The 24,387-nt window shown below is 44.2% G+C and overlaps 1 protein-coding gene across 2 annotated transcripts in view; it reads left to right on the top strand.

Annotated features, from left to right (window-relative positions):
* The window catches only part of GALNT16 (polypeptide N-acetylgalactosaminyltransferase 16), a 74,734-nt gene extending 50,799 nt beyond the window's left edge, over nt 1-23,935 (top strand). The window contains exons 7-16 of one of the 2 annotated variants that reach the window (XM_086895840.1): nt 1,368-1,455; nt 2,430-2,514; nt 3,543-3,646; nt 7,208-7,334; nt 8,255-8,347; nt 10,428-10,511; nt 11,488-11,629; nt 12,909-13,025; nt 20,198-20,337; nt 22,717-23,935. In XM_086895840.1, the coding sequence (XP_086751966.1) occupies nt 1,368-1,455; nt 2,430-2,514; nt 3,543-3,646; nt 7,208-7,334; nt 8,255-8,347; nt 10,428-10,511; nt 11,488-11,629; nt 12,909-13,025; nt 20,198-20,335 (978 nt within the window). In that variant the 3' untranslated portion in view covers nt 20,336-20,337; nt 22,717-23,935. Of the gene's footprint in view, nt 1-1,367; nt 1,456-2,429; nt 2,515-3,542; nt 3,647-7,207; nt 7,335-8,254; nt 8,348-10,427; nt 10,512-11,487; nt 11,630-12,908; nt 13,026-20,197 lie in introns of both variants that reach the window. The other variant, XM_086895841.1, reaches the window with a different exon arrangement.
* Nucleotides 23,936-24,387: the final 452 nt, after the last annotated feature.

Below are 24,387 nucleotides of genomic sequence, written 5' to 3'. Positions count from 1 at the left end.
TTGCAAGTGGCTGTGATTGTTCCCCTCTGAAAGGAGGGTCCCATGAAGTAATGGGCCTTAGGAGAAGGGGTAGAAGCTTTAATGGTGCTTTGTAAGCATGTCTGATTACTTTAATATGAAGGATCATAAGAAGGTGAAACTTCAGAATTGATGAATTAAAAGCTTCTGCTTTTTATTCTTGTTCAATAAAGTCCATAAATGTTTAGTTTACTTACTAGTCTGTAAATCAAGCTGCAGCACCAGCATAGGTGCTCCTAAGCAGAAAGAACCTCACTTATTTCTTTAGGGAAAGGTCTAAATTGCAATGCTAAATTGCAATGTGTGCTAACTCTAGTATACAAATTTTTTAGTGAGCAGATTTCAAGTCAACCTATTTCTGACCTACTTCCTACATTTCTGATGTGCATCCTATTTCAGATTTCAGTCCTGCCCTAGCCAGTCCTGGCACTGATTGGTTGGAGCAGTGGCTGGCATACCAGGCTGCCAGGTGGGTGCTGGAGTCTCAAACTGGGCAGACACACTCTGGCTGGGCAACCATCACAGCTCAAAGGGGAAAATACATGAATCCTCTTACCAAGGATGTCCCATCCTAGCCAAGTGTACATCATGAGGAACTATTGCAAGGCACAAAATGAAGGTTTGATAGGAAAGGCACGGATGCTGGCAGCTGTCCAATAACAAGGTGCTGTTTCTGGCTTTGCCAGCTCTGTTTCATCTTCATGTCAGCTGTCACAACACTGTCTTTAATGCCCTGTCTCGTGATGTTGAAAAATTGTTCAACTTCTACTTACTAAAAGGATTCCAAAACAAAACTGTAAATGTCTATATGCATTAATGGCAATAAAGTACTCACAATATCTTGATATTAAAATATATACAATGTGTCATATGTATTATGAAGTTTGCACTATGAATCTTAAATGTGGGGTCTTGATTCTTAGCACTTCTTAGGAAAATGCTTTATTAGGGGTTTAATAATTTCTAGGCCGATGATAATGAGTTAATTCAAGGATGGCTGAGCAGAAGGTGTGCTGTCAGTAGATATTAAAAGCAAGCACAAAACTCTTGGGACAGTGATTGATGCCCTGTGCCTTAGGCAGGAAATAAAGAGCTGTTTCTTAGCAGCATTCCTAGGTGTTGGAGTCCGACTCCATTCCCCACATCCATGGAGTGCAGCTGGCTAGTACCCACCATCTCCATGTTTGGATGTAGAGGCCACAGATGCCTTGCACAGCTACCAGAACCATATTGGAGAAACCAGACAAAGACTTACATGTGCAACTTTGGGTTTCCTGATCTCTGGCAGCTTTGCTGGACATTCAAGAAAGCCTGACTTTTTTTTTTTTTCCCCTTTCTCTCTCTCTCAGGATTATACCCGAGTGGTCAGTCCAATCATTGATGTTATCAGCCTGGATAATTTTGCCTACCTGGCAGCATCAGCAGATTTGAGGGGAGGTGGGTATAAGGAATGGCCTATGTAAGTTAGACCTGAGGGATGGTGCATGATAAATAAGTTGTGTTCTCTTCAGCTTGCCAAGAAAACAGAGCAATGATCTTTCCTGACAGGTTATCTGTCCCTTTTTCTCTGCAACTTGCAAAGTCAGATCTTTTGAAGAGTTAGAACGAAACTCAATTAGTATTTTCCGCTTGAACTTGAATCACTGTCATAACATTTAGCAGTTTCAGAACTGCATTAATTGATTAAATATCTCACTGTGTCCTTACTATGCTACATGTACTCTGGAGTCTGGCAGACACTTCCAGTTGCTGCTTTGATCTCCCAGGCTATCTTGTGGCATCTTCTGAAAAGCATTGACACCTGTCCCCTTACAGCTGAACCCTCTGCAGCTGTTCCTATGTTCACCCCACTTCCTGGTGCCCTTCTGCATCTTTTATGGCTGGGGCTCACTTCTGCACTGCTTGCCAGCCAAAGGCTACCTGTCCTTTGGCTACCCCTAACAGTGGTATAAAGTTAGCGACTCTGCTGTGCTCTACTATCCACCCTAGGCCATCTGTAAGTACATGGTGGTCTTGAAAGACATGGTGGTTACAGTGATCTGCAGGCCTTTGCTCCCAGAATATATCACATCCCACAAAGTCCTTTGTTAAAGCCACACAACTCTGGCAGACAGGGTTTGCCTTTGGTAAAACAAACTGGCCAGAATACAATTACATCTCAGCCTGACAACACTCTCCTGAAGGTGTGGAGTGAAATTGAGGAGAGGTCTATAATGCTAAGGAATGATGAAAGACAGAAGCTGGTGAGGTTTATATTAGGATAGGCTATTGCCATTTTGGGTAGACTGTGAGTGAGGTCAGGGAGGGAACATAGGGAGAGCCTGTGACATAAAGGTGCAGACTATCACTGAAGCTGGTAGTACTTTTTTTACAATAAGAAAATAAATGTGGCATGTCTTTCTCCTTTTCAGGGTTTGACTGGAGCCTTCACTTTAAGTGGGAACAGATTCCTATAGAGCAGAAGATGTCCAGAACAGACCCAACTCAGTCTATAAGGTACATTCTGACAGACAGGGTACACTTCTTCAAATACCTTTACCAAGCCTTCACCAGTGTGGCAAGGGGGGTACAGGGACTGCCTTGCTATGGACAAAATGCCACAGCGCTCACTGGATGATGACAAACTCTTCATGTTATTTTCTGAATACATTGAGGTCTCTACCCTAAGTGTGAGAGTACTTCTTTCTGAATATTGTAGGGATAGCAATTATTTACTATGCACTCCACCTCTACAAGCCACCTCTTCTTCTATATGTTTGTTCTTGTGTTCTCCCTAACTCAACACTCTGAATGCCTCAGAAATCACTTTGGGGTTTTTTAATTACCTCCATCTTTCAGATGAAAACTTAAAGAATGAAGCAGATAAACAGTCATCCCACATGTGTAAAGCAGATTGGAAAGTTGAATCTTACCTAGTAATGTGGGCATAGAATTACTCCCACCTTCTAAATCTGTGTGTTCACGGACAAAAGAGATTCTGTTGGTTGGAACAGTTAGTGCCAGCCTCACTGCAGGGTACTCTGAAACATGTAGAGTATAACAAATCCTGATCTGAACTTGTGGTGCTTGTCTGTATAGGCAGACAGCTCCCTATTTCTTATATAAAAGTATCATTTAATTCCTCTGTGCAATTTGTGAGCCTCTGTTTTGCACTCCAGAAGCAATCAGCTTGCTAACAGCAGAGCAGTACATGCAGCAGCCTGTCACACCATGTCTAATTGGTGAGCACAGTCATCAAACAGTGCCTGTCCTTCCTTCACACTGTGTTTATTTGTATAAATGCAAAAGACACAGCATTACTCTTGTAGAGCTTGCAAAACCATCTAACAAAGGCATGAGGATGATCTAGTGAGAATCCATCTCAGAAACCTGCTGCAGGCTCACATTCCAGCTCTACTATTTTTCTCTTTTAAATGGGGTATGATTTGTGAGGACTGGACAAATTGTCTGCCCTTTAGAATTAGGTTTGTGGTGGTACATATGTGTGTGGTTATTTTTTTCTGGATTTCTGTTTTCTCTTCCAGAACCCCTGTTATAGCAGGAGGCATCTTTGTGATTGACAAGTCCTGGTTTAACCACCTGGGAAAATACGATACTCAAATGGACATCTGGGGAGGAGAAAATTTTGGTAAGTTTAGGATGTTTGAAGGGAATGACACACTAATGCAGAACCACTTCCCAGTCTTCATTGCTTACCAGAGCTTTTATTGTGAGAGATCTGATCAGCATGTCAGGGTAAGGCTAGGGACGTGGTCAGGTAATCCCCAAGAAGGTCAGAGCTGTATCGGTGTGAGCATAAAGTACGTGTGATCAGGACTGCACTTTCCTACAGGAATAGGTGCTATTATACAGGAGCTTCCACAGTACAAGAAAGGAAGAGGAACCTCCTGATATTTACATTATTGCTCGTTTTTGGAGAATATTCCTCCAGTTCTTCACATGACAGCCTGTGTTGCCCCAGCTGTGATGTGGGCAGCCACTCCTGCAGCCTCCTCTTATACCTGTTCTTCTCTTGCAGAAAAATCTGAATTGCTCTCCCAGAGTGACAGGTCAGAGAGATATTTTTCCTAATAAAACAAGCTTTGTAAATGGAATTTGGCTACAGATAGACTCAGAATGCAAACATTTAGAAGCAGGCTAGGGCATCACAAACATCTGAGGAATTCAGAGGCTCAGTGTATGTGAGCATGTGAGTCTGTCCACTCCCATGCTGTTTTAGGGCACGGTGCTTAAACACGTCTCCTTGCACTTAATAGTGGCACAGATATTCCAGGCATCTCTCTTTGCCCTGTTGAAGGGATGCTGCAATGTCACCAGGTGTTAATGATAAAAGCAAGATGAGTGTTGAAGAGAGATTCATGGAGACCTCAAGTATTTGGGGCATTCATTTAGAAATGGTGCAGATGGAGCTGAGGAGATAAAAGCCTTACTTTTTGTAGTCAGCTGAAATAGATCTCTCTGTAGCTAACACTGCAAAAAAACCCCCAAAAAGTCTGTTTCTACAGGTTCCATAAATGTCACAGATTTGTAAATAAAACCTTTCAAAGAAGAATTTGTGTGATGTTTCTTAGCACCCAGAGAGCCAATTAGAAAGAATGAAATAGTTGGGAAGAGGAAATTTTGTTTCTCTGAACACAGCTGGGAGAGCTGCTTCTCTCTAAAATGCTTTCTAAAATCATTAAATAATATTTTGGGCCGATAACAGACTCTCAAGGTACTACATTTTAGAAACAAAATATCTAATAATGAGTCTTCTCTGTTTTCCCAGACCTTGATTCAGTTTTATGGTATTTGTTATATTAAAAAGAGATATTAAATGGTGCTGGCATTGGAATCTCAGCAGTCCTAGTAGTCAGCTAAGCACTGTGACAGAAGTAACAGGAAGCCTTTACCCAGGCATAAAGACCCCCTCCCTTATGTCCCTCAGGAGCAGAGCCAAATCCAGCTCCTTGCCATCACTAGCCCTGCTCCAGCTGCAAAGCCAGCCACTTGGCCATTCTGCCAGCCTCTGAGCTGTGACTGTGTAAGAGCTGTAAACCCCAAAGATGGAGAAAGAATATTTCTTAAGCCTTTCCTCTGTCTGTTTCTGCCCACCTGGGAGTCCACTGTTGTAGTTTGGTCCATATGTCAGTAGCATGATGCTGAGTAGAGCTCTCTGCTGTAAGTAGCAGTGAATTATTTGCATGCTCACAGCCATTTCTTCCATATAGAGCTGATCAAAACCACAGAATTGCTCCACAGAATTTTCTTCATTCTTCTTGAAATAGCTCCTGTAAAGCCTGGCAGTGTCTGGGCCAGAGCTGTGAGACTCAGCCACATGTACAGAGCTTGCCAGTTTTGCCTTGTTAGGAGGTTTTTCTGTCAATTCAGTGTATCCTGTCACTTGTCCCTCATCCTCCTTCAAGTCTGTTGCTGCTGAAAGCAGAGGGATAGAAACCAACCTGGATTTGACAACAAAAAGTATTAATTTTCTTTGAAGAATTCAGAATGGTTAATTTAACCTTTTAAAAAAACAGTTTACCATACTTAATTGAAAACTGTGTTTTCTGATAGAGGAAAAATATTGATAATGTTCTGAAACATTATTTTTACTAAATATTACAATTTTGAGTGGGAGGGTTTGAGTGTTTGAATTAGGTCCTCATTTGTAGATGAGATGAGAAGGTGGTTCTGTCTAAGATGGTGTGAGAAATCCTCTCCTTGGAAATGGGTGTTACTTTCAAGTTACACTTGCCAAACTGAGAGTTTTGTTTTGTTGTAGGCCAAAGTGAGTCAGAAGCTCATTCCAGGAGAGCAAATGTCAGCTTGGACACATCACCAGACAGAAACTTATGTCTTGGGGTTTTTTTTTATTTGTTTGTCTCAAAAAACCCTTCCTCTCTTCAAATCTGGAACTCCCTGTTAAAAAGAGTCAGAAAATAATTAGGTCTGGATAAGAGTCAGGAGAGAAAAGAGCTAGTAAGAAATACTACAAAATACAGTCTAATCAAATGGAGTTTTTTAACTGAGACACTACATTAAATACACCATCTCCCCCCACCGTAAAATTCACTGTTTGAACTACCTCTCAATATGCAGAGAGGAAAGCTATGGAGAAAGATGAGAGTTGGGAAGATGTTAGTGTGTGTACGTGGTTTCAAACATCCATTAGATCAGGATACATAATTTATTTTTAATTTCTAAGCATCAGAGCCACATAAATCAGACATTACTGGAGGGAGATCCCAACTGAGTAAAGTTTTTTAAGTAATCAGGCCATACAATCTGAAGCCCTTTTGGTAAAGACTACCAAAAACCACCCATCTAATTTTCATTTTCCTTCTTCCTTGTCTTTCATCACCACATGAATTGAAAGTGGAAAACCCCTCTGGTCTGGCAGTGATTAAACTTGTGAGGACAGACCCATAAGCTTAAGCAAGGTCACATACCTTCTGTGATGCAAATAAATGCCTGCACATCAAAGCTCCATGCTCTTCTAATCCTTTAACAAAATGTTGAATCTAGCTTCAGGATAGGGTGGATTTCTTCAAGTAGCAGGATTCTGTATTTTCATAATCATACTATATGAGATTGGTACCTGCTCTGGGCAGTTCCCCCAGCAGAGGCAACTGCAACACAGTCAGATGCCGTATTTCATTAGTACTAGAGCCAACCAAAATGAGAAGAAGGAACTATTGTTGGGTGGATAACATAGAGGGAGAGGACTTAGCTCTAGACATTGACTCCCTCTATACCTTCATTTTGTTCTGTTCTTTCCCCTTGTCGTCTAAACTCCTTTTCTTCCTCACATGATTTGCTTTACACTGTAAATTCTTCCTTTTTATTTCCGTCTATGTGCAGGGATGAGTAACAGAAGTCCAAAACAGGGTGTGTGTGGGTGGAGTGGTCTCAGTCTGTTGCCAGATGCCATCCTGAGGGCCTGACATCCTGAGCAACCTTGAATACCTGGTCAAATGCAAAGGTGTCTCACTGAAATGAGACCAAAGAGAAGCAGGACTGGAGAAGGCTTGGAAGTCCCTGAGCCAATGGTTGCCTCCATTTTAACAAAGGGAGGACAGTTTCTCAGCTCTCACCATGGCATTGCTTTCCCTGATTTTGCTGTTGCAGGCAATACACCTAGGGCAGTGGGGTAAGAAAATCGCCCTTCTTGGAACTGTTGCAGCTGTATGACTCTTGGGGTCTCTTCCAGAGCTCTCTTTCCGAGTGTGGATGTGTGGGGGCAGCTTGGAGATTGTTCCCTGCAGTCGAGTGGGACACGTGTTCAGGAAGCGCCATCCCTATGACTTCCCTGAGGGCAACGCACTGACTTACATCAAGTAGGTGTCGGGTAGTTCCTGGGAGCAGCCAGGCCACCTTCGTGTTGGGCATGTCTAAATAACTGAATTCTTTGTTGTGCTTTTGCCTGGTAATGGAGAACAGCTTGTGGCTGAGCATCTGTTCTCCATGGAAGGATGAGTTGCTGTTTTCTGTGAACAAAACCTGTTCTCTTCTCTGCTGTTTGTATTAGTGTCTCTTACTCCTTCTCAGTCTCTGGTGGGGGGTGGGGAACAGTGTGCCAGAGAGACACCCTGGCCATTCACAGATGCTGCCTTGTGACATGTGCGTGGGTATCAGCAGCCCTTGGGCATCTCTGTTGTCTCTGAGCTGTACGTGCTCTAAGATAAACCCTGAGGACAATCTCTACTGCAGGACAGATGGGAAGAGAAAAGAGATGAGATGAAGTGCTTGACAACGCAAGTGGTCAAGCACTGCTGCAGGGCCCCAGAGAGATGGTGAAATCTCCATCATTGGAGATTTCAAAACTCAACCAGTCAAGACCCTGAATAACATGAACTAATACGAAGCTGGTTTGATTTGGGCAGGAGGTTAGGGGTTAGACAGTGCTGCTTTCCAAACTGAATTATCCCCTAACGTTACTCTAATCTGGGAGAAGGGATACCGTAAATGAGTGTGATGGTGACAGTCAGGCCCTGCAGAGGAGGTATGTGTGAAAAAGTCATGGTAAACTATGGCTGTTAAATTTTTAACTCCTGAAGCATTCTTGCAAAGCTTTGTAGACTTAACACATTCCATCTCTATCCATCCATACTGCCTACTCGGTTTTGTGTTTGGGACTGTTCCCCACTCCCTCCTGGCAGACAGACCTTGGGTCTGCCCACCCAGTGCCTGCTGGCTGGGAGGGCAGGTTCTGCAGCAAAGCATCTCCTCAGCACAGCATCTGCTCATGCCCATGCAGGAACACCAAGCGCACGGCAGAGGTGTGGATGGATGAATACAAGCAGTACTACTATGAGGCCCGGCCGTCGGCTATTGGCAAGTCCTTTGGAAGGTAAGCTGCCCCAGACCTTGGCAGGGGAGCTCTGGTAAATCCCTTGGTAGCAAACAATAGCTTTTAGGTCTTTTCTGCAGCTAAATGTGAGAAATAGAGGTGATCTGAATGCCTGGCTTTCCAGGAAGGTTGCAGCTTGAGTGTTTGGCTAATGAAGTTTGCTTCTAATTCACTTTATTTTTTCCCTACTAACACTGCATAAATCATTTGTTAGCAGAAGGCCAAAGGGATCTATAATGAAATTAAAAGACCAGACATTTTAAGTGTACAGACAGGAATATTTTTCTATCACAGCATGCAGCTGTTGTGGAAATGTGAGCTATATCTTGAGCTTGATCTGAAGTTTCTGTGCAGATGCAGAATCCCATGGCTGGCTGGCACATGGGGCATGTTGCACTTGGTGCACTCCCCACTTTCCTGATGGATAGAGGGTAGTTTGCCTGGTTTGTAGGGCAAGAGAGAGCATGGCCAATGGTAAGATTTAGAAGCACAATCTGTAGAATTGTGCCTCTTACAGCACCTTTGCTAAAGGTGTCTTCAGGCCACATGGGATTCATTGTTATCAGCTTAACAGTTCTCTGTGACCCAGAAATCACTGATGGACACCAAACCTAGGATGAGTGGAGAGCTTGCTGTCTATGCTCTCAAACCCCTGACACCCAAATAAATGTAAAAATCCCAGGAGTGCTGTTTTCCTGTGGGTTTTATCTGCCTGTGAACAAAAGGCTATTGTATCAGTGTAAGTACTTGGCAAATGTGCTTGTATCTCAAAGGTGGGGCTGTGTGCACAGGATAATGATGCATCTCCTACTTATTTATGACAACCAGGTCACTTTTCTTGCTGTACACTTGGCATTATTATCACGATGCATTACATATCTTCATAAAAATAGCTTTGCCTACCTAATTTCAGTCCTTGTGCTGGCTGCAGCAGCTGGGCTGGGACCACATAGCAAGTAACCCTACTTTACCTTGTGAAGGAAACCAGACTATTGCATATTGCATGTGGATATATTGCTCATGTGTTTTAGCAGCAAAATCTGTGGTTCTTGTTCACACAGACTTCCTAGAGACTTTACTGGCAGCCTTGGCTGAGTAAAAGCTGGAGCAGAGCATAAGACTTTGATTTCAGGCAATTTCCTGTAGTAATAGCTCTGTAAACCTGTATTAAATCTAGATTTTAGGGTGAAAATGCCTTTGACACCATCACTGATAATTTGGCCTAAATTGGACCCTCCTTCCCCTCAATTTTGATGTGGATATAAAATCTAAGAACATTCCCCTAAGGTATGTGGCCTCATGTGTATGTATAGTGGCCTCTGTGGGCTGAGGATGGAGAGGTATACAGGGTACAGTTGAAATTCCTTGCCAACACACAAATGTAGTGTTATAGCTTAAAGACAAGAGTTCCTGGTTTTGCTGCTCAGTAAGACTGCTGGAGGGAAATCCTCTTCTTCAACCAGCTAAAGCCAAACAAACCAGCAATGGGAGGACTGCCACAGCAGACAGCTACTGAGATGTTGAGTTAATCTCTTACATTCCCACCCTTCCCCCAAACTGCTTGAGAACAAATCATTAAGTTCTCCAGATCTCAGTTCTCCAGCCTGAGCCTAGACCTGCTGCCATGAGCTAGAGACATGCTTTAGCACACACAGATGAATCATCTGTATGTACCTGAGCACAAACACTTTCTTAGGCCTTTTCAGCAGTTGATTGCTGTGCAGGTTTCATGGTATGCCTCTACAGGGGCACCCAGAGGCTTTCCTGATCTTACAGCAGTTTTACTGCAATGTATTATTTAACAAGGTAGAACCTGGGCCCTGCCATCACTCTGAGCCAAAGGAAGTGCAAGAACAGCTCTCTGAAGGTGTTTGTCTTCCATTTCTATTTTCTGCCGCTTGTCTCTCCCCTCCTCTTCACCTCAGGTCACTGCTAGTGCTCTGAACCCAGCCACAATTACATGGGAGAATGAGTAACGGAAAAAAGTCATGCAATTTCCCTCAAACCTCCTGGCCAGTCTTCATTGTTCCCCTCCCTCCTGTTCACTGCCTTATTCTCAGCAAACTGCCTGTGTTTCCAGTGTTGCAGACCGAGTGGAGCTGAGACACAAACTGAACTGTAAATCCTTCCAATGGTATCTGGAGAATGTCTACCCCGAGCTCAAGTGAGTCAGCTCTTCGCTTGTAAAAATCTCTGAAGGATTTGGGAGGTGGGTCACAATGGGAAGATGAGCCTTGACAGCAGAGGGAAAAAGAGAGACTTATGCTTGCAAAAGGTTTTCTCTTTTTGAGGTTCTTCTTTTTGGTGAGAAACCTCCTATGTTTTACTGGCTTGTATTATCACAGCTCTGCAAAAGGTCTGTCTTCTCTTCTGCCCCACACAGCTGTCCCTTGGACATGTGCAACAGAGGTGTTTGCAGAGGTGTGGGGTGTAAACAAGTGCCAGAGCACTACACCCCTCCCAGTTTTGACTTGGTCTCTGCCCCTTGGATGCTCTGTCTGGAGGGAGTTGAGCCAAGTAGAACTGGACAGCCTCAGTGCAGAGGTTTGTGTGGTTCAGAAAAGGTTCTAAGGAATGCCAGAACCAGCTGTCCCTGTGGCTTCCCCTGCCCTGGGTCAGGACATGGTAGTGTTGTGTCCTTGCAGCCTGGGTAGAGCTGTGATGTTGGCATGTGCAAACCAGCACGTCCTGGCAACACCTCAGCCTGTGGCTAGAGTGAGTGGAAGCTGGAACATCCAGCTGTAGTCTGGCCTGCACAGATCTTCCCTGCATTCCTACCAGTGAGGCAAGAATATGTGTTAGCTGAGGAGAAGACTGAAAAAGGGGGAGAAAGAAGCAGAACAAAACAGCGTGGATACGGCTTTTTGCTGGAAACAGCCTCTTTCAGAATTTCAGAATCATCACATTAAGCTGCCTAGGGTACCCCTAAAGATCCTGGTATGCCTTCTGAAACAAAAAGGTACCAGTCCTCTGAGTTCTCACTTGATTCTTGCCTTCTCCAGTGGATAAGATATTGTTCATTTTCTGTCAAATATAGGGAACTCTGTTTCAGTCAGGGGCAAATTACACCCTTATAAATGTGAAAGTGCTTTGGACATTTCTGTGTATGCGGTACCATTCAACTCTCATTTTACTTCAAGGATTCCTGAAAAAGAGTTGATTCCAGGAATAATTAGACAAGGAGGAAACTGTCTGGAGTCTCAGGCACAGGATACCACAGGGAATATGTTGGCTGGCATGGGAAACTGTAAAGGGACGGTGAACAATCCTCCTGTCACTCAGGTAAGGCAGGCTTCAGTTTGGCTCTTTGCTCCTGCTCCTACCCTTTTTATTACCTGAATGAAGAGGCATCTCTGGCCTTGGTGTGTTGATATGGAGGTGAAGGAAGGAAGAATTTGACCCTGTAATGATTTTAGTAGTAGCAGAAAGCAGAAAAAGATGCTGTGCCCATCTCTCAAAGCTCTGTTGGCTCAATAGACTCAGCAGTCAGGCATAGAATGTGAAGGTTTTCATCACTCAGAGACAGCAGGCAGTGCTTAAATGCTCAGGGAGTGACACTCATTGAGAAACATTTTGGGGATGTGCTTGGCTAGTACCCTGGCATGTGGGTAAGAGATTTTTTGGGATCAGAAACAATTCCTTGATCTGCCAGCTCAGCTGTAGCTGCAGGTGACTTGAATTGTGCTGTATTGCAGATGTGTTTCAGTATAAAGCACAGAGTTTAAATAGTTGACTCCAGTGGCAGTAATGTGGTGCAGTTCTCCTAACTGCAGTGGAGCTGTGATGGCATAGACAAGCTGAAGATCTGCACTCAGACTCTCTGTTGGTGACTGAAAGCAGCAGGGAAGCAGCTTGAGAAAGTTAAGGGTCACAGTAGGGTATTTTATGCCAGGAAATACATACCCACATCTGTTAACTGTTGGAAACTAGTTTTCAGCAGCATTCAGTGTGCCATTTAACCTGGCTCATTGCTCTGTGTCATTACCATTTGAAATCTCTGAAACTTACTGCATTTTGTATTTCTTCCTTGGGGAAAGTCTAGTAGTAACAGTGGATTGGATCAGCTATCCATCTGGTCAGAGGAAGGAAAAAATGAATCCTCTTGTCTTTTATGTGTGCTGGTGATATATGGATATGCTTGCATGTGTTTTGCTTTGCTTGACAATCTGTAGGTCCCAGATACCTGTTACAGAACATGTCTGCTGTGTGAAATATGCAGAAGCAGTGGCACATCATTTATGTCAGGGCTCGGGATCCTCCTCGCTTTGTAGGCCTGAATCTGTAAAGTGGCAGAGCAGAGAGTTGTGTGGGATCCAGGGTTAATCAGACACCTCAGACAGTGAGGGGTGCCAGCTGCAGGCTTTGAAATGGTCATGGTGCACCAAGGCTGAGCATAAACTTCTGATCAAGTGACAACTGCTGTGGTAGTCTTCCCAGGGAGCCTTTCATAGGAAGAGAACAAAAAAATAGAGGGTTTTTTAAAATATCTGATAGAGAAAGCTCTCTCTCATCTGATCACTGTTGGGATCCTAATGGAACCTCTCTTTTTCTTATTCCAAAGGAGTGGATATTCAGTGACCCTTTAATTAGACAGCAGGACAAGTGTCTTTCCATTACCTCCTTCTCTACTGGTTCTCAAATCACACTGGAAGCTTGCAATCAAAAAGATGGCAGACAGGTAGGTAATTGTGCACCTCTTTCTAATGCCTTCATTGCCACACACCACTGTACATCAGTGCAGCCAGCAGGGGCAAACCCAGTGCTATCGAAGCACATTAAAATCCTTTCCATGTTCTGCATCTCCTTCTCTGGTGTGTTCCATAAGCTTGGATGTATGAGAGAGTGTGTGACCAAGCAGGAAGTGCAGTATGTGGGTGTCTGCTCTGTCTGAGCCCTTGGCAGCATGGTTGGCTCCAGCTCAGCAGCACCCCAACTTTGCTTCTTGGAGAAGTTTATGTGCAGCCAGATTGGTGCATGGGTGAAGCACAGCACCATAGAGAGGTGGGTGAGGCAGCTGCTTTGACAGCTTATTTAATTTAATAAATATTATTATTTACTTTATATTTACTAAATATTATTATAAACTTTGACAGTTTATTTAATTTGAAGTGAGAGAGCTGTGTTCTTCTTTGTGCTGTCTCTGGACATGTGAGCAGACCTTTAAAACCGAGTGCATGCTACTCAGTTACGAAATACTGACTGACAAAGCACCGTATGTTCCACCTGAACTGCTCCCTAGAGGAAAAATACACAGCAGCAATGTTCCCAACAAAATGCAGCTCTCTGACTTATGCTGTTTCCAAGATGTGCATCCCTGATCTGTCAGGACAAATCAGTCATTTTGCCTTACAACACTAGGTAAGGGATGGCCTCTGCTATGGCTGAGGTGCCCCCAACAGAGATGTGATGTGCCTTTTTTTATCAGAACTGAGCAAAGCACAAAAGGGAGCAACGCAACACTGGCAGACAGCAGATTGAACTTGTTTCATTCCTAGTTCCTGTGCTTCCCTCTACACCAAGAAAGAACAAATTTTCTGTCATCTAAGGCTGTGCTAACTCTGTGCTTTCTGACATGTTTGTTGTTTTGTTAGCCCAAAGGTAGAAGACAGCTCAGGTTTGACCAATTCTCAGCAGCATCTTCTTTTGTCAGTGCTTTCTAATGCTATATGAGTTCTTAAAATTAGTTCTTCCTGAAAGAAAGCACTCAAATCCAGTCCTGCCCATTTATTGAAAACCTGTGTAGACTTTTCTCTGGAGGCTTGCTTAATGCAGAAATGCCTTGAAGAGTTGTCACCATGAATACACTGGGAAAACTCCGAGTTTGGATTAGTGTGCAAGGGTATCCCAGATGGGCTGTGCTTTCCTGCTCCTTTTTCTTGTTGGCAATCACTCATCCCATTACTGTGTAATTAGGTCACTTAACTTCTCCTTATGTGCCTCGCAGTGTTTTCCTCCCTGGCAGCAGAGAGGACTTTAGCAGCTGCCAAAATCAGCTGTCTTTCCCTGCTTCCTCTGTCACGGAAGGACAAGGGTCCCTCAAGGAGGGTGGAGTCCAAGCTGTATTAGAAGCCAGAAGAGAGATTAATCCACAGTAATACAAGCAGGCTTTTTCTGCTGCTGGAATAGGATTTATTGAGTCCTGATGTGTTGATTATGTACAGGGTCATTATAAAGACATACACACACTTAAGGGTGTGAGCTGTTGTTTTCCATTACCTTATGTGAGCAAACTGCACTTATATCAAGGACTGGACCTAGCAGATGATTTAGCCAACTGATTCTAAGCAAGAGCATAAGCATTTCAAATAATTAGAGACTGATTTGAATTGCAGCTGCCGTCCCAAGCTGCCTTGCAGCTGAAGGGATAAGGTGGGGTGAAGTGGGAGAAATTTGAATTTTTAATGTAATTTGGGTTGAAATGCTCTTAAATGTTGGGGTCTTTTTTGTAGTCTCAAACTCCCATTTCAGATTTCTGCTTACAAAGCAAATTCTACTTGGAGTGCTCAAGGTTGTTGTGTTCCTAGGGAATGTTGTTATGGTTCTTTCCTTCCATAAACACAACAGTAATTGTTGTTAACACTGACATTAGATTTTAATTAGCTAGAAGTCAGTCATCTTGTAAACCGTTCCATTGTCTCCCCTCCTGATGTTTGAGAGGTTGATTTCCAAGAAAGAGCAAAGCTGGAGGGAACAAATTCCCTCATTTTCCCTACAGCTTGCCTGTCTCCCCATGGATACTCACAGCCCAAAGTACAAGTGCTGGGGGAGAGCAGTGCTTCCAAACCGTGCATGAGTGTCTGCACTTCTCAGTTCAAGTGGGCTTCTCAGAAGCTCAGAGGAGCTGAGTGGAGGGTGGAGGGAGGGGAGCAGAGCTACTTTGCAGAGCTGGAAATGACAGGCAAGAGCCCTGAGTATGTGATGTGGTCTGAGTGGAGGAGGGTGAGCGTGGGCAGCATGCATCACACACATCACACGTACAATATCCTAAAAGGAGACAGCAGCATAATGAAAGTCCAGCTTTGAACATCCTTCCTCTCACTGTCATCAGAGATCTGTGGGAAAAGATGTTTGGGTTTTCTGGATGTAGGTTTCATGTCTGTGTCTGAGTCATGAAAAAGCAACATTTCTGACAAAAGCTGGTACGTGTGATAGCTTTGGTTTTTAGTGTCCTGGGAGTAGATTGGTTAGATCATTATGACAGCACCACACAGCTCCTAAAGCTGGTTTCTGCTTTCAAACATACTGAAGCTGTGCCCATGCTACACAGCTGTTCTGCATTAAGCATGTCCCAAGGACAGATAATTCTGTTGTAAATTTTGAGTGCTAGAAAGAGCCCATCTAACATATAGGTAATACTCTAGCAAGAGGCTTTAGAGTATTATGATTCGTGTCTAGAATATTACCTCAAAATAAGTCTAGAATTTTGCAGGCAGGAGGATATGAGACAATAGTCACACTTCAGATGAATTTTGGTGCTGTCAGACTCCCTTGGGTTGAAAGAAACCAGAAATGAAATCTATTTGGCAACACGATCCTGTTGATCATTCAACAGCAACAGCTGGCACTGCTAGCAGAAGACCAGCCAAAAGCTATTCTGCATAATCAGAACTAGATTTCAAACCAGATGGATGTTATCCATAATGTTATTTGGAGAATAGCATTTTTAGTTGAATGCACAATAAATTATTGCCTTCAGCTTTGTTTTTTGGCTCTGACTGACAGTAGGAGTGGTGTTTTAATTTGTATTATAGTGAGGACAAATAGAAGGCAAAGTGAGAGTCAGACACTAAAACAAGAGAATGAAAATGAGAAACATTGGCACAGTATTTCCCAACAGAACAAGAAATGCTGAGAAATCCTATTAAACCACTATATTTCATTAAAATGTTCTGAAGGAATGTGACCTCAGCCTGAAAATGAGGACACAGTTTTCTTGTGAGACAAACACTATTTGAAATCCTGTGTCCCTTTGTATGCCATTGGGAATTTTTTCCCACTTGAAGATGAATGCAACTTTATATTGAGTATCTGAAAAGGAGTGAAAGCCTGTCTATTTTGAAAGCACCTGGCTCAGCATCTTCCTGATAATAAGTAGGTAGAACAATACTGGCAATATGCCATAAGTTGAAAGTAGTTTTCAGGAGACAAGAGTTTCTCTTAGTTGAATGTGATTTAATTTTACAAATTTAAATGCTCAAAGTGTATCCAGTACTTGCTAGATGCTGGTGTGAGCTTTTCCATCTTCTGTCTCTGCTCATATATTTAAAAGTTAGTGTTCAAGACCAGCTTCAGGCTGCCCATGGCCCTGCACATACACTCAATTACAATTTACAACATCCTTGCCTACTCCAGTTACCAGTGCTCCATACATTTCTGTTTGGCATCTCAGTCCTCATGAAAAAATTCTTGGCCAATTCCATTGTTTCACAGTTAGGATTTTGAGAGAAACTGCCTGGATTACTGCGGGTTAAAAGAGAACGTTTGATTATCCTGAAATACTAGACTAGTGTAAACAATTTCAGCTCCTGTGTATATTGGATAGAAGAAGACTGGCTGTTTCTGACTTTTCTCTTAGTTATTGCATGTGGAATGCTTCTATCCAACCACCTAAAACTACTTTGAAATGATAGATAAAAAAGAGGGAGAGAGAGAGATTCACAGAAAAATGGGGGAAATTTTGGGTTGACACTGGGGAGGAGGATCAAGATACATATTAAAAAAAAAAAAGAAATTTTTTTTTTTCTTCCTCTGTCTTCACTCCAAACCTTTTCTGACCAGTAAACTGTATTATCTCCATCTGCACAAGAAAAGGAGACCAAAGAGAATTTTCAAGCCAAAATTTCTCAGACTGTGCAATGCCTGTATCTTCTAAAATGTTTCCTTCCAAGTACAGGCCAGTCATAATGTCTGGGTGTAGGAGAAGAGAGGACTCCCTGTAATGTGTATGCAGGAGGTGTCTGCTCTTTTATTTTTTGCTAAAGATGGTCATTATTGCTATCATTTAAAACTTAGTCCAGGCTTCCCTTGTGGTCTGTGGAGAAAGCTGGGCCCTCCCAGAAGGGACTTGTAGCTTGAACCCCTCCATAAATATGTCACCAGGCACAACTAATTTAGCATCTAAATTAACATCTAATTTAACATCTAACTAGTTTAGACTAAATTGCTCATTTCTGAGGTGGCTGGCAGTGGGAGATGAGCATCCTATCTCCTGTTGCCATCCATTCCTACCACCCACCCTCCTGAAAAGTCTGAGATAATGATGTGTCCCTGCAGGGCAGGATGTTGGGCTGTCTTTGGTAATCCTGTGGTCTGCAGTCAGGCCTTGTGAAAGGTACAGGTGAAGTCAGGGGAGTTGCTCTGGTATCTCATGAAGGGCAGAAAAACATGGTTTCTGATCAGAACAGGTAAAACTCATCATTCCGAAAATACCCCATGCAGTTCAGATGAGGAGCCCTACTTTGGCTTTTACTGTTTGTATGCTTTATAACAGCTATATACCTGGCACCCCCTGCAGCCCAGGTGAGCCTCACCTTCAACTCTCACCTTCTCTCCTCCTCCCCCTTCCCATCCTTGTCCCACTTTATTTCCAACAAAGGGATTGGGGGTGACTTGACATGCTGGGCTGTCCAGTGGTGTGACTCACTGAGGAGCTGAATGATTTTGTCAGCAGCAGTAGATGTGCTCTGGGGAGAGTTTGTTGGTGTCCTGCTGAGCCTGTTGCTTCAGACTCTCCCTACAGACATCCCACACTGGGTACCTGCTCAGCGTGGACAGGTGCCACAGTAGCAGGGCTCCCATCTGAAGGAATAACATGAGCAAGCCTCCAGTGGTGCTAGTTTTCTCCTGAACAGCGAGGGGGAAGAAGAAAACCAGTGTCTCTTGGTAATTGTCCTTGTCCTCCACCTCACATCTCATAACAGCAGGGTCTTTTGGTGAGCTGTGGGGTGTGTGGGAGACAGAGCTGGCAGGCTTCCTCTGGCACATGCACAGGGGAACGTGGAGACTGAGAATTCACAAATACAGAGAGGTGGTGGGAGAGTGGAGGGCTTTGGAGGGTAGGTGTGCTTTGGAGAAGGTCAGAGGGCTCTTCACTGGGGTGTCTGTGACACTGGGGACCCTGGTGGGGAGGCTGTCGTGCAGAGCTAGGCACAGAGCGCGGCTTGCCAGGGGAGAAGACCCCCTCCTTTGCGCTCCACAATCACAGCTGCTGCTTTATGATATTAACTCTTCTTCTGCTCTTTGTAGGGAGGCTTCTGCCAGATGGGAGCCAGATGGCTCTGGGACCTGTGTAGGCAGTGGGTTGCAGCAGCTGGTGAGGGCATTGTAGTGCAAAGACTGCGTTGTATCTTCCTGTCCATCATCACTGCATTCCTCTGCCCCCTTCTCCGCTAAAATCAGCTTCTTCCTGCCGCATAAACAGCTCTCCTTTGATGTTGTCTTGTCAAACAGGGCTAGCAATACTGCAAATTGATGCTGCCTCTGGTATTTAGACTTAAAGAAATAAGTAATACAGGAGCAACAGATTACTCTGGGCTTTGCAACTGCCCTGCCCTCCAAGACACCTAACAGCTTCCAGCCATATGTGAACATAGCTGAATATCTTAAACCACACAGCATGTGGCAGTCCTTTTGCTATGCTACCCAAAAATTAAAATGTTTGTAGGTTTTAAGATTGTCCAGATATTACAGGAAAATTTTAAATTCTCTTTGCATATTATTTTTGCAATACTCTTGAGGTCCATCAGTATTGTCAAACTGTTTCTTTTTCTTCATTAGTCACATGGGTTAGATAAAATATCCTCATAATATGCCTAAGCTCTTTCCTGACTGAGCACCCAGACCACAGTTCTAACTGGGTCATCTGTGTGACTGAAAAGAATGAGGGGAAAATCCCTGGAGCCTGGACCCCTCAATCTTCTCAACCTGTTGAGCTCAGCTGTGCCCCACTGGAGATGAATGACACTGCGTCATCTGGGACATCCCAAATCCACAGACTCGTTTCTACTTCTTTTTCTTCATTATCAGCCACAGTGCTCCCAGCTTTGTTTTGATTTTTTTTCAAGAAGGGATGGAAGGTACAGCCCTTTCCCAGCAGAATTCAAAATTCAAGGTTAGGATGTATTTTTGTTTCCTGGCAAGCAGCACAGCCAAAGTGGACCTTCAGGAAAGGGTTGTATATGAGACCTTTTGAATTTGCTGAAAGAAGAGATGGGGAAACAATGGATAAGAGCGAGATCCAGTAAAACAGTAGGAAGTGTGATTTTTGCTTTCTGTGGACAGGCTGGGAGACATTTCAGTGCTTTGCTCTCTATGGATTGGAAAGCAACCAAAGGAGGGTTTCGAGTTTTGTCAGGAATCTGGGTGCCCAGGACAGAGAATGTAGAAACTGTGACTGTAATATACTTTTAAAATGGCATTACTTGCTGATTTTTGTGTTGATGGAATGACACAATCATAGAATATGCCAGGTTGGAAGAGACCCATCTGGATCACTGAGTCCAGTTCCTGGCCCTTCACACGGCACCCCAAGAGTCACATTGTGTGCCTGAGGGCATCATCCAGGTGCCCCTTGAATTCAGCCAAGGCTTGGTGCTGTAACCACCACTGCTTTCTGTTTTCCTTCTAGATGCTTCTGAGTACCCAGCCCTCACTAGACACTAACTCAGCTAGACACTGACCCTAACTGCAGGTATCATAAGTACAGGAACCCAGTGATTTAGAGATGCTGCTCATACCCAGATTTTCATTTTCCCCACTTGTTGGAATTTACTTGAGATTACCCTCAACTTGGAGTCACAGTTCTGTAGAGGAATGGAAGTAACATCATGTTTTTTCTGTGTCTTCTCACAGAAGTGGAAGATGAAAGGCAGTTTCATTCAACACTTTGTCAGCGGTCTCTGCCTGGAAAACCAGACTGGAAGAGTGGTGACCAACCCCTGTCAAGCAGGTGTACCTGGCCAACAGTGGGAGCTGCTACAAGCAACATGATGGTAGCACAGAGATCTCCTTGTTTCTTTGTGCATGAGACTTTGGGAACAGAGGGGGATCAGGAAGGGAGGAATGGTTCTGTATGTCTGACCCTAAATGTTTTCATTGTGCCCATTAGTAAGCCACCATTTCAGCTGAGCACTTGACGTTTTTGAGCTTTTCAGAGAAGAAGCTGAGGATGAGAGAGATCAGGACAGTTGTCAAAATCTTCCCATTTAGTGTCTTAAGTTCTCCTTTGTAGCCTGTGCATAGCTGCACCTAGAGATGGAGGAGGACCCAGCCCAATACTTGCAGCTCTCCCCATCCTTCCCTTTCTCTGCATCCAGAGTCCACAGCCTTCAGTCCATCAGCTTAGGCTGTGCTTGCACAAACGTTGGTAGCTCTTTGGCTTCCCTGGCTTTTTGCACTGACATTGTGCATCATTTATGCATATGTTTCTCAGTGAGGACTGGCCAGAAGAGCCATCATGATCAGTGGAGAGGCTGGGAAAGTGCTAACAGATCCTGGGGGCAGATCTGTCACCTCTTTTTGGTGGGCTCATTCCTTCCTCTGCCCACAGTAACTGCCTTACAGTGAAATGTGCTGAGGTTGGGCAGTGCTGACAAAAGAGATTGAAAAGGGACAATCTGTTTTACCAGCCCAACCAGGGATTGTTTTAGGGACTTCACCCTGTTGGTCTTCCTTCCAGCTTTTTTGTATGGAAGGCCAGCCCTGCCTCCAGGAGTGGCCCAAGCCTGCAGGTTCAGGGTACCATGTTCTGGTGGAGCCAGTCAGAGACAGGTGCCAACACTTGGGGATGTTAAAGCTGGGACTGTCCTCTGGCTGCTCTTCCTGGTGCTACCAGCCACTGCTGCCCACACCAAAGGTGGTGCACAGAGCTGCATGGGCAGCACACACAGACAGAGCTGCTGCACAAGGCTCAGGCTGGTGGCAGGAGCCACCCAGATCCCCACTGTGAGAGACAGAAGGGTACAGCCCCTAGCTCATAGAAGACTTCTTGCTGCCGGCTGGGCAGGACCACAGTTCTCATGCTTGTCTCTCCAGCTCTGCATAGCCCCTGTGAACAGAGCCTGGCATGAAAAACCACCCACTCCCTCTGTCTAGTTGCTTTTTCTTCTCTCTTTGAGAAAGACGAGACAAAAAGGCTGGGGTTGCTCTACTTTTGACATCCCTCTCTCCTCCCTGTGAACACCCTGGGGAGAGCTTAGCTGGTGAAGCTGAAACTGCCCCCTGCACAAGTGCTGCCACAGTGCAGGCCTGCCCTGAGAGACCTCTCCTTCATGTTCTGGAAATACCAAAGACACTGGTGATCTCTAGCTAGGATCCCAATCCTCTCCCAGTTACCAGTCAGCTCTAGCCATGTGTGGGTTTCCAAACCTGACAAGAGATGCTTACCTATTCTAATAAAGTCCCCACAACCTTAGCTTCTCCTAACTAGATCTGTTAGATTTTGTAAACCAGCTCTTCTTTCCAAGAACCTGACAGGGGAATCTGATGGTGGGACCACCTTCATTAGGCAATTGCTTCCCTGGATCCTTTCTGATCTGGTGTACAAGAAACAGGCTGTTCATTTGGATTCTGAACAGCTGTTTGCTTCTGATCATGTTTGTATCTCTTTTTAATTCTTTCTCTTAGCTTGATATTAACCCAAGCAACTGACAAAAGAACAGATAATGTTCTTCATACATTGCATGTGCTTAGTGTGAAAACTGGACAATGTTTTTTTTTTCTTGGTTTAAAAAACTTAAATCCATCATGTGGAAGGAGCTCTTATACTGTCCCTGCTTCAGTTTGACACCAGATCCCCATGTCAGCACTGATTAGCCAGAAGAATGACCTGCCTACACTGTGAAAACTCACAAGGGAGTTCCTTTTGATCCTTACAGAATGGTGCAGCTGCTCTTCTGTGTGGAAATGAGGGCACTGGCTCTGCAGTGATTTCTCTTTCCCTGTATAGAGATGCTTTGGGCCAGAACCACTGAGGTCAGGAGAGGGCAGAGAAAGAAGGGAAATAGCCTAGGAATGGAATGAGAGCAGGGCAGACTGACCCATTGAGGGGAGAGATGCCATCCTATCAGCTACTGCATTTTTAAACAAGAATATACAAGAGATGGTCTTTTCAGAATAGTATTATTATGCAGTAGGAGACATGAACAGTCAAATTCTTACCTACCTGGGTTGAAAAATATTGATGCAAAGACGGATGAAGAGCCACTCAGCAGGTGCTGTTTGTAAGCTCCATATACAATGAAGTGTGAAAGGGTTTATGTTTGAACATATTTCCATCAAAACACAGCCTAAGTGGACCATCTGACCTCCCCCCATTTCACTCTCCAGCAGCTTGTGTGTTGCAGCTAACAGCATGTTCACTCCTCTACCAGGTACTGCCTCCTTCCTCCCTGCTCCCACTGTGTGTGTGCAGCTTTCTTGCAGTTCCTTCTTCATAACCTCTCTGGGACCAGGACCCAGCTCCTCTACAAACAATGTTCCTGACTGCTGCAGACCACAGAAGCTCTGCTTATTTACAGTCTCCAAGCCCTGGGCCAGCCCTAATTCAAAGGGCTCTTGTCAGCATGGTGACTGCTGCCCTTGACTGTGTGTTTGGCTCCCATGCTGGAGGTTGCTGACTGCTCCTGGAGCAGGCAGACCTGGACTAGCTGTGTTGATTTGTGCCTCCCTTCCTAGTGCTCTCCTGGCAGAGTGTGACCTGGCATCCTTCTTGGGCTGTAAGCTGGGGCTGCTGAAGATAGGACACCCTCCTCCTTCAGGTGCCCTGGTCTGGGGAAGGAAAGGGCAAAGGTGGACATATGCTAGGTGTCAATAACTCAAATTGCTTGTGGAGTTTGGAGTTTCATTTTTTAATTCTACCTGCTTTTGGACATGTTCACCTGAGGTTACCTCCCAACTGTTTACTCTTCTGTCAGCTAAAGCATTGCTTTAGCTCAACATAGACCTCCCCACACATCATCTTTTGGAAGCTACTGGTCTCCAATGTATTTTAGGACTACCTGAAAAGGAGGTACATTACAAAAGGCTGCTGTCAAATGTGGGCAAACTGAACTTCTTGGAATAAACAAAGTCTTGTTCAAACTCATTATTAGCATACTCTACACTTCCCTTGCACTGAAGGGAAGGAAGAGCAGTGTTATCTCTACTTTCTCCCCCAAGGTCCACGCAGTGCCATGTTTTATAAGAGGTGTCTGTTAGGATTTCTAAACACAAACAGACTATTTTTCAGTCAGAACAAGCAGCTGCTCACCCTTGTTTTCCTGTTTACTTTAAAGAGCCCCCTAGACTGTCAAGACAGAGCATTTGCATTGGTAATACCTTTAAAGAGAGCTGTTACTGTCAGAGCATCCAATGTAATTTCCTGTGCTGTGAACCAATGGGGGTTTATTTAAGAGGAGCTGAATCTACTGTTGTACAGAAATCAGTTTCAAAAGGTTTATTTTTCCCATTCATTTGTAAGTTGCACTTTGCCAGATGTAATTTATGTGGAACCCAGATTAGTTCTCCCTCTTCTTCCAAAAAAAAAAAAAAAAAAAAAAAGCATGTGCCAGAATCTGTTTAATGCCTGGAATAAAATCCATTTTGAAATAAGTGTTTCAGCCTGTTCTTATTCCCCTTTGCTTCCTCTACTGGGAAAGAACATCCTTTCTTTTCTGGTCCCCTCCTCTGTCTCTCACTGGGTTTGTTCCCTGGGAATACATACTCCAGTTCTTTGCATGGGTTCCTGGGTTGCCTCAGGAGGGATGCTGCTGGAGTGGGCAGAGATGCCTCTGGGATACAGTGGTGTACCAGTTCAAAAGGACTCAAAATAGGCTGAAATATTCCTTCCCAGCTGGATGGGGAGACAAATATCCTTCCTGGCAATTAATGGGCTGACTTATATGCTGAAAGAAATATCTGGGGTTGTGGGGAATTAATTCTTCCTGTTACTCCCTCCTTGATATTTTCCTTAAGCTAGCAGCCTGCCTACTTTTTACATAAGCCTCCCAAAGACCTTTCTTCTGCTTCTGGCTTGAGGGCAAAGAAGCATCACCACCCACAGA

Source organism: Cyanistes caeruleus, chromosome 6 (assembly GCF_971803275.1).
Source record: "Cyanistes caeruleus chromosome 6, bCyaCae1.hap1.1, whole genome shotgun sequence".
In the NCBI taxonomy this organism is placed as follows: Eukaryota; Metazoa; Chordata; class Aves; order Passeriformes; family Paridae; genus Cyanistes; species Cyanistes caeruleus.
Note: the sequence above shows the minus strand (reverse complement) of the source record. Positions and strands in the feature narration are given on the sequence as shown.